Genomic DNA, 10772 nt, shown 5'->3' with positions numbered 1-10772 from the left:
AGAAGGAACACAAACACATTCTCACAGCAGCTTTTATGACACTGAAACAGACACAAATTCACAGCAGCACGTTTACCTGAAATAATGTGTCAGGGATTAAAGCAGTGTTTTTCAACCTTGGGGTCGGGACCCTACATGGGGTCGCCTGGAATTTCTAGTAACTGATTAAAACAAACAAAAAAACACCCAACAATAACAACTTACTAATAAAAAATATGGTGAGTTTACAGAGACAATCCCAATACATAAAAGACATGACAAACTGTGAAGCTGAAACTGAAGCACTGTGGTACCGTTTATCTTTCAAATATTCATTGTGGTCGGTTTTAGATGCTGCAGCTCTTTCAAATTCATAGTTTGAGTTATTGTTCTTTCAGTATTAATTGTCAGCCTTGTAAATCCAAACTGGACTGACTGTACATATCCTGACCAAGGAAAATAAAATTCTCACTTTGTGCAGTAATCTACACCAGCTTTTCTGCCTCCATCCATAATAATATACATTATATAGACTAAATGTCGTCTAAAATTTACATTTATTTGCAACGTAGCATAGCAAACTATTACATGATATTACATGATCAAAAACAAATAAATTTTAGCAAAAAAAAAAAAAAAAAGTCTGTTTTGAATGTCTGGGCTCACCAGAAATTTGTGATTTTAAAATGGAGTCACGAGCCAAAAAAGGTTGTGAACCCCTGGATTAAAGGGTTAATAACAACAGGCTCTGACTGCGTAGTTGTCAGTGGTGACTTCTGATCGTGCTATCTTCTTGTACCAATGTACTTTGTTTGATTTTTGTGTGCGTATGTTGTTTTTTTAATAAAGGTGTGTATAATGATGAAGCCTTTGAGCATAAGTGTAAGAGCTGTGAAATGTTACATCTCTCCTTCCCGCTGCTCAGAAAATTCACAAACCATGTCATATTTTGCTTTTATTAATCATTCCCCACTTACTTAAAAATTATAATCACAATCAAATCGTTCCGAAACAACTCAGTGAATACTTTACAGTAAAGCTGTTACCACATTCAAATGCATTGTGTAAAGATTCTGGACATGAACTATATAGCAAACACATAACATTGTTTATAGTCAGCTATAGTACAGCAGGTAAAACAAGTCCAATAAAGGTGGTGCAGATGGATCCATGTTTCATACTGCACATACTTTTTAAACAGAAGTACAGTAAGACTTTGCTTTTTTCACCTGGGAGAAAGCAGATGGTGTGAGGAATGTGCAAAATCAATTCCCAGTACACAGATATTGGATGTCTATACTACTGTGTTAAGTCTTTTTCTTCTTATCAAGATAACCAAAATCACACACATCATTTGGTCGCAGAACTCACAATCCAGCATATTAAGATTGGTCACAGAGAAAGAAAGAAACATTAAATCAAATTCTTCCACCACACTTGTTGGTCACTTGCACCGTGAAGATCATTGGTCACTTATTGCAAAAAGAGGACACAGCATGTAAGAGGTCAATGAAACTATACATCTGCAGTCTAATGGGGACTGTTTGTTCACTTAGGATCAACTCAAACCTGATATCAGGATCCAGTTTTGACAAATCTGCACAATTGAGACACTGTGTAAACATTCCAGGGCAGCCTTATCTATTTATTCATCTTCTGTGGTTACAAATCAGTGAAACCACATCTACATGCTTTGTAACATTGTCTCTGTAAATCTTATCGAACAGATTTATCACTTTCCATGAAACTGGGTGTATGGAGCCGATACTAATTGACCCAAACAGTTAATAAGAGTCCTGCCTTCTGGGTGAGCATAGAATACACTAGTTGAGGTGATGGTTTTTACATTTAGAAGATGGATTTTACTTCATGTGAACCTGTATATATTTCTGACCAGACTCTCAATCTACTGAGACAGAATCATGTGCCTGTTTGTTGTGTCCGTCCGTCTCCACTGCACAGTCAATAAAACCCTTCTGACCCAGCCACACTTTGGACATTAACCTATCTTTATCCCTCCGCAATCAAAAAAGTCCACAAGTGGTGGCACTAGAGAAAAAAAAAAAAAAAGTACAAGATTGGAAAAAAAGACTACAAACACACACATATTAGAGCAGTACATTCATTTGGACTTAACTGAAAAAAAAAAAAAAAAAACACAAACACCATTATGTCCAACTGTCTGAATATAAGGGTAAACTGTTGTCATAATAAAATGCATCAATAAACATAGAAATCAGAGTGCAGCTGCAGATGAACATCTTGTAGTTTGTGGCAGTGCTAAAATGAGGCTGCTGCTGCACATGCATCAAAATGAATACAGTGAGTAACGTCAGACAATAACCATAAATGTTTTCATAGTTTTTCATTTACTCCAACCCAGAGGGTCCATGTTCTGGTCAACAGTCTGCACTGACAAACGCAGCTGATGTTTAACACGTATCTATCTTACAACATCTCATCAGTGGTGTCATCTAAAGTTTTGGCCCTCGGTGCTGCCTCTGCCTCCAGTCACTGGGTCAGAGCATGGATATGGATTATTTATCAAACATGATGCTTCTAGGAAATGCAACATGTTCCACTAACTCTGGCCTTCAGCTCTCAAGAACTGACCAATCGTTCACATCTACTACCCAGACAGAAACAGGACGTGAGTGCAGATCAGGATGAATGAGTCCACTGCCACTTATTTACACAAAATGTAACATGACCCAGATCTACAGGAAACTGACTATTTCAGCAGGTTCGCGGGAATCCTTCGATGTTACATAAACTGTGGGAGTAATTGCGACATGTGGCTGTGATCCCATTACAGATTATTGCCTTTATGAATGAACTGAGAATGAGAGGACGAGTGAAAATATCCAAAAAATATGAAAATTAACAACTTAAATCTACCCAATAATTATTTATCAATATGTCTGTTTACTTTTGCAAAGCACCCTCTGTACGCATCTTTATTTTTTCTGCACGTAGTAGAGGGTTGCGAAACCACTAATGCAGTTCTGATCTCTGTTTGATAAAAAAATGAGACAGTCCTCTGGGTCATTGCATAACAAATTAAACAACCAAAATGCTCCTAAATCACGGATGGATCATGGTCTGTGTACTGTTAGATTCTGGTGCAAAGGTTTCAAAAATGTCCTCTAAATCTATGTGCAATGACCGTTTCTTTAGAATTACTGTCACAGTGCAAAGCTTTAAGTCAAAACAATTTTCACCTTGTCTTATTCCATGTGCATTTACTGCATACCACAAAAAAAAAGGACAAAACTATGATCCATTACCTTTCAAGTGCAATCATGTGTAACTTATATGAGCTCTGCCACTACTGAACTACGTCAGATCATTTAATAAAAAGACAGTTCTTCCTCCTTCTCATGTTTTCACTCAAAGCCAAACAACAGGCACAAACCCGTTGTGTATTTAAGGAATGTGAAGCCCTGCTGTCGATGTCCTCAGCCAAACTCCAGGTTCACATTTGGATCAGATACATCCAATACTCCAAAAACTGGTCCCACAATGGAATCTTTATTCCTTATGTCCTTACGTGCACTCAGTGTTAACCTTATCTTCACTCTGAACTTGTTTGAACTTCGGTGTGTGTAGTTGTGCAAGACCGCTCTCGTACATGGCCCACTACACAAACCTGCGTTATCTTCCGTTCTATATGTAGCCATCCTCCCTCCTACAGATGACTGCTCTATACAGTTTACTTAGTCCTGGACAAAGACTTCAGCCCTGTTACACCATTTAAATTCACCAGACGTTCACAGAGAAGAGGACTCCACACACTTATTTATGCATGCTATAAGTTAGTTAGAAAATAATCTGAGTCTTAAACCCCCCATTTTTAGGAACATTATTTTTTTTGTCTTCATCACAGTAATAAATATGCATTTGAGAAACAGTAATGGTTTGTTGAAATGCCAAATATTACGCAAAGACTCACAACAGATGAAATGAGATTCTACTTAAAATATACATACAGTCAGTAAATGATGCCAGTAAGTATTGATGATAATAATAGGATCACATACAAATAATTAATCGGGAGTTGATTAGTAATTAGTGATTCTTAATAGGATTTGGTTGATTATAAATGAAAGAGGAGCAATCCCATGAATTTGGATGACACAGCAAAACAAATTTGTGTTTATGTGTGTTAACGTGGATCTACTTTTAATACTCTACCAGATCGATCTCTGAAGGTAGAGGGTGAACTACAATAAAACTGGATGACAGGGAATATTAACTCCCCTCCAGCCTAAAAACTGCTTGGTACTTGCTTATGAATTATTATGCATATTTTAAGTATTATTTCATTCATTTTGCATTATTTAGGGTATTTTCTAGTGAGACTGCCCATGGACAGTTAATAATTAAGTTACTTTATTATCTTCAAAAAAATTAAATACTTTTCCTGTCCAAATAGGAGAGGTGGTTGCATTTGGTGAGCTGCACCAATGTGTTTTTCTCTGGTCTATGGTGATTACACTAAAATCTAGCATTTCTTACATGCATCGTTGTCACGCTTGAGTTAGCATGAGTTCATAAAAGAAACAGAAATCTTGTGTGTTAGAGCTCTCTTCTCTCGTTAATTATAGACTTTCTGTCTAAAAGAAAAAAGTTCACAGGGACTCCTACAATCGATAATTACAAATCCCCTTCTTCCCCAGTCCCAAACGTTCCTCTACATGTTAAACTAACTGTCCCAGCAGCCCCTGCAGCATCTGTGGGGACAGCCACAGCATCTCCACCAGATTGTACTGGCAGTAGCCCATCCAGAACCCAAACAACACGTCAGTCACATTGTGTCTGCCCAGCAGCACCCGGCTCAGGCCCACCAGGCCGACCCACAGCTGGACCAGGACCCTCAGCGGAGCAGCCAGCACCAGGTGAGCCAGCAGGAACCGTCCACACAAGGCGGCCCGGGTGGAGTGGCCTGATGGGAAGGAGTAACGGTCAACAGAAAAGGTGGCAAACATGTCCATGCGGTTATGTGCCGGTCGGCGGCGACGCACCACCGCCTTTACAATGGTAACCAGGACCAGGTCCACCAGCAGCCCTGATAAAAAACATGAGGAAAACAGTGATCAATGTGTTTCCTTATATTCACATTAAAGATATTTCATAAGTTACATGACCTAATTCATCAACCACAGTTCAGCCTAATATTTTACACAAGGTGGGTCTCTCAGTCCACCTGGATGATGGTCTGGCTCAGGATGGGGATCTGGATTCTATATGTATATTTTTTTTGAAGGATTCACCATCTCATTTTCCTCCATTATCTGCTCAATACTGCCCCCTGTGGGAGTTCACCCCAGTGGAACTACTGACTGGTGGACATGATCTAGGGCAGTTCATGGACAACAGGGGTGTCAAACTCATTTTAGTTCAGGGGCCACATTCAGCCCAATAGAATCTAAAGTGGACCAAACCAGTAAAATAATAACAGTGAAAAAAGTAAAGTTGCATTATGAAAAGGTTTACATCTACAAAGTTTCCTTAAAAATGTGAATAACATGAACAACCTGAAATGTTTTTTTTTTTTTTTTTTAAATAAATGCATTTTTAACAATATAATATCTCACTTTATCATTTACACATATCACTTTATCATTTACACACATTTACAACTTACAGATCACAGTGGATCTACAAAGATACAAAACATTTAGTAACTGACTGAATATTGATAAAATTATACTTACTTCTATTAAGACATTTCAGGTTATTCACATTTTTTGTGAAAGGGTAGTTTGTAAATGTAAACATTTTCATGTAATTTTACATTTTTGCACTAAAACAAAGACAAAAAATTGGGGTTGTCATTAATTACAGGTAATTATGGTAGTATTTTACTGGTCTGACCCACTTGAGATCAGTTGGACTCTTTGGGGGGTAAGTTTTGGCCCACAGGCTGCATGTTTGACTCCTGTGATATAAGGTATTCATTTGACAACCACTGACCTGTAGACTCAGAGCAACACAGTTTAATGTTTCCTCTGGAGATCCTGAATTATTTGCCTGCTTGTGGCACAAAACTTTCATTTAAGGACAAACAACACAGACAGGAAGAGATGAACACACTTCACTGATGCACTGTTTGCCTTAAACCACAATGGAAAGACTCTTTGGCTGACAGATACTATACATGGCAATTCTGTAGATTAAAAAACGTCTCACAGTTAAACATAGTGTCACAATGTCCTAATTTATTAGACCTGTAATCCATTTGATAAGAATGCTGACTCTTCAGTGTTAAAAAACTGCTTCCAGTTTAACTAAAAGCATATTATAGGCTTTCATGATTTGGTGGTAAAGTCATATTGGAGTTATTGTTACTGTTATCATTGCTGTTTGAGTGTAGATGTTTGGTTATTTAGGAAAATGCACAGATTATGGATCATTTTGTTTTCAAATGTGACTGTAGTGACTTTTATTTTGTATTTTTACACAATACGACTGTCCCTGCTCAACGTCAATAAATGCAAAGTTTCACCAGACATACAATGAAGCTCTAACTTACAGCATTTGCACAGGTTGACTCTGGGATTGTAATTAATTGTGCAGTTGTATTTTATTATAGAACTTAACTATTTCATCAGAGACAGACAACCACGTATAGTCTTTAAAGTTGATGGAAAGTGTATCTGAGATAAAAATAGCCTATGAATAGGAACTAGGTTGAGCTTGGACTATGACACAACTGGAAGATTTTAAGGCAGTCTCATAAAAATGGACTCATCTTATCCATCTGAATGTGATCACTACAGAGCACTATTCTGCATGTCTGGTGAAGAGATGACTGGACACTGAAGTCCTTTTTTAGAGTCTGTCATTGCACAAAGTCCATAAAAAGATTTGTTTATTCGTAGCTTCTCCTGCTCTGTGGGGCTGCGCATCTGAAAAATTAATGCAGTCAGACAGCATTGAGCCAACAGCTGCTGCTGGGAGTCAGATGTAAGGATTACAGAAAAATTAATAAGCAACAGTGCATTTCATTTCCATGACTCTCAGCTCTCCTTTCTAGAAGCCTTGTTAGATAACCAGATCTTATTAATGGCTTAAGTTCATCCTCTCATTTTGATCTGAGCGCAATATTTTCCCAGTCATGCTTTGTTTTTTCATACAGTTGATAACAGAGTATATAGGAGAGTCATCTGTCCCACTTAAACATGAGTGACAAAACACTGGTTTGGTGATGTATGTTCATGTGGATTAAACGTCGCCTTCCCAGGATTTAAGGATGTTGTTGGCAGGTGTTTGCAGGACAAGATATTTCTTGATACAATAAATCTGATAAACCCTGTTAAGAAAAGCACAAAGTGAACTTCAGAAACCTGCCAGACAACTGCCAAACAACCAACCAATTATTCATCAAGACACAAAATCATGCGTGCACATACAATATCAGTTACATTTCTAAACATGTATTTGACAATTCATTCAAAATAGAGCTGGGCAGTATATCAAATTCTGAGTTTTGCTTTATGAAAATAGCAAAACTGATCCCTCTTCTGTGGACCTTTCTTCCACAATAGAACCTCAAAATGCAACTGAAAATACTGTGTGTCTTGATGGGCAATTACTGAATGACAATCTCTTATGAAGCTGTTAATTGTGTTTGTCTGTCCTTAAATGATTAAAAGCCGTCACACTCAGCTGCAGTCCATCCATTTGGTTTAAATGTGGTTCTGTGGTTAGGAATAGGTAATAGTGTCCTTGACTGACTACATGCACAGATAAAAAAGGATATAATCCACTGTCAGTTTTACCTGCTTGACTAGTTTCGGCTACTTCCTGTCGCCTTTGTCAGAAGTGCCACATGATGTTCCTGTGACATGTCTTGTAGGCTGCTCAAGATGATTTGCCTAACGCCGTCTCCAGGAGCACATACCAGATGTGTGATCAGGTGTATGCCATTGTCCCTGGTGTGCGTTTCCGTATCGCGATGGAGAAGGCGTCAGACAGCAGGGGGCGCAATCCCTGCCTGCTGTCTGACAAATCCTCCTGAGCAGCCTACAAGACAGTCACGGCAATATCATGTGACACTTCTGACGAAGGCTACAGGAAGTAGGCCTAGCCAAAATTAGTCAAGCTGGTAAAAACTACTCCAGTCTGCTAAATGAATTATCTACACAGTTGTACTTGGTGATATGTTTGAGTGTAAACATGAAGATGTATATATACTAATGTGGTTTTGTGTTCAGTGACATCCTCACACAACTTTCTGCTTGAATAAATATATGTTGATTTCACGTGCCTTGTTGTGATCATAGTGATTCTTCTTTAACCCATAGCAAGCCATGTGTTTGTTTTAATATACTGATTGTGAATACATTTGCCCAGTCATTGCCTATCCTTGATATCTTGTTTTTATTTCAGATATATTAATTTTTAAATGGAAAATGCCCATTGACACCCATTGCAAATGTTGCCTTTTTGTTATTGTTGACAACTTTTTTTTGGCCATATTACAATATGAAACCCAAGCATCACTAACTATTTAAATTAGTTTATGTTTTAATCCTTACACAGACTTGATTCATTTGGAACAAAGTTGACTCGACAGCACCCTCTGGAGGTACAGAGGTGTATGAGCAGATGGTGCTTCTAGTGTACTGACAGACACATACTGTCTGTTTGCTATCTCAATTTGTACCCATTTAGATGAAAAGCTTTGAATCAGAAGAACTGACACATTATCAGTTAATTGTAGATTCAAGTGCATGACATGATGCGATTTATGTACAAATTAAGTCTATCTTAACAATTTAAAGGGAAATGCAAAGAGGAATAGATCAGAATGAGCAGCAGATGATACCCACTGGCCTCCAACAATGGAAAAGTAAACTGCAGTGCTGAAATGTTATGTAGTTTTACTCGTGCTCTAAGTGCATATCTGAGACAGTCTTACTTTACCAGAGTGTCTCCGTTTTATATTACTTAATACTCCCATGTAACTACATCTCAGAGGCAAATATTGTGATTTCTACTCCATAATATTTGTCTGACAGCTTTAGTTGCTTCTCAAATTACAATTTTTTATCCCCTTCCTACCCAGTATAAACCAACTGTCTACAAATGTTAAGGGACAAACTGGAGAAACAAGTGTTTCGTTATGGGCCAAGTTAAAAATACCCCTCCTTCTTCATCTAAAAGTCTTTAATAAAAACCCTCCTGGGTAAGTTGGAAACTGCATTGTCACAAAGCTGAAAACGGCCATTCTGAGCTCATGAAAAGTTGACTTTTAAGAGGTGCATGTTTCTCATAGGACAGCCAGAGTATGCTTATGCTGCTCAAAATACATTATGATGCATTATTAACTACAAAGAGCGACTTGTGCAGCAGTAAAATGCCTGATGCACATGAATTCAGCAGTAATATGAATAGTGAATCACTGTCGGGGGACATTTTACTGCACAGTGACTAAGACCTTTTAGTTTTAGCAGAGGATTTTCAGAATACTTTTACATATCAGCAGGAGGTGAATACTTCTCCCACCAGCTTCACATGGGTCTAGGCTTTACACCCACATGCTAACAGGAGGTGGGATCACCTGTTCTACTGCTGAGTGCAGATGCAGAGCTGCGCATGACAGATCACAAGTAGGAGAAGCAGGGTGGCCTGCGATAGAAATAACTACAGAAACCCACCACAGTGTTCCACAGACACCTCTCTGTGTATGAAGGAGATGCACACTGATTAACTCCTGCAAGAGGAAGGCAGTGACGACAACAACAGGGAAAAAGGGTGTTTTACCCATGAAGAGGTTGAGCATGACTTCTTGCCCCGCAGCGCTGTCACTCTTATACAGACAGTAGGCAGTTCCAGCCAGCCACGGGATGCCATGTCCTGAGATCTCTAGGAGTTTCATCAGCGGCCGAACACTGCCCCAGGACGAGTCCTCACAGGCGCACACCCCCAGCCGCTTGGACATCCACAGGTCGATGGCCAGCAGCGAACTGAGCGCCACGCGGATGAAGGACGGGTTGAGCCGTATGCCGTCCTCCTCTGGCAGCCCCTGTCCGCTGCCCGTGGAGGAGCTGGAGCCCCTGCGCCGGGTAGGGCTCTCCGAGGCTCGGAGCCGGGCGGCGGTCGGGTCGGAGCCCTGGCGCTGGAGCAGGTGCGACGGGGAGGACCGGTTCAGCGGCTTCGTCAAGGAAATGAACTCGTAGCGCCCGTTGGAGCTGCCGAGCACCGGGCTGCCTCCGCTACGAGCCGGGTTTTTGGCTTTAGGAGACGGCATAATGTCTGCTAGTATACCGGCGTAGATAGAGCAGAGTGGTGTAGTTCAAGTCCTCTGGTACTTTTTCTGCAGTGCTATGCGGAATGTCGTTTCTTTAGCTCATCTACAGGACGTTTAACTATTCATATCACGTCCAGGTACACCGAGCTGAATCGCCATCTTTGTTGTTCCTATCGCAAAGGCACATGGGAAATTGTGTTTTCACCAGAAATAGTGGGCGTGTTTTCATTGAGGCTAGTCATTCACCAAATAAAATAGTAAAATAAATAAATAAATAAAAAATGAGTGGAGACGTTCTTTCATAATTAATTTGAGTTTTAAAAAAAATATATATCCCCGACAGGATTTCATCATATGCAATTCCTACATGAGACATTATGGACTAATATAAAAGTTACGATAAATTAATTTGGAAATAATGTCAAATATCAGAATTTGATTGATTATCAGACATTTAATTCAATTTAATTTATTGGGAGATTAATATAATTAATATCGTTTTCATATATTGACTAAGAGAGACTACATTAGTAGG

The 10772-nt window shown here is 39.2% G+C and overlaps 1 protein-coding gene across 1 annotated transcript; it reads right to left on the bottom strand.

Moving 5' to 3' along the window:
* Positions 1-1206: 1206 nt before the first annotated feature.
* plpp6 (phospholipid phosphatase 6) lies at positions 1207-10413 on the bottom strand. The gene is made up of 2 exons (XM_030132552.1): positions 9751-10413; positions 1207-5047 (listed from the first exon to the last, which is right to left on the bottom strand). Exons 1-2 carry the CDS (start codon positions 10235-10237, stop codon positions 4680-4682), a joined length of 855 nt encoding a protein of 284 aa, XP_029988412.1. The 5' UTR covers positions 10238-10413; the 3' UTR covers positions 1207-4679.
* Between the last annotated feature and the right edge of the window lie 359 nt (positions 10414-10772).

The sequence above is a fragment of the Sphaeramia orbicularis genome, chromosome 4 (assembly GCF_902148855.1).
Source record: "Sphaeramia orbicularis chromosome 4, fSphaOr1.1, whole genome shotgun sequence".
NCBI lineage: Eukaryota > Metazoa > Chordata > Actinopteri > Kurtiformes > Apogonidae > Sphaeramia > Sphaeramia orbicularis.
The sequence above is the reverse complement of the archived record's forward strand: the minus strand, read 5'-3'. Positions and strand labels throughout refer to the sequence as shown.

What these genes read in the sequence shown, in the direction of transcription:
- plpp6 (XM_030132552.1), bottom strand. Translation starts at nt 10,237, where the DNA reads ATGCCGTCTCCTAAAGCCAAAAACCCGGCTCGTAGCGGAGGCAGCCCG. An exon ending in CATGCTCAACCTCTTCATGG is followed by an intron (nt 5,048 to 9,750) that starts GTAAAACACCCT and finishes GTTTTTTATCAG; the next exon opens with GGCTGCTGGTGGACCTGGTC.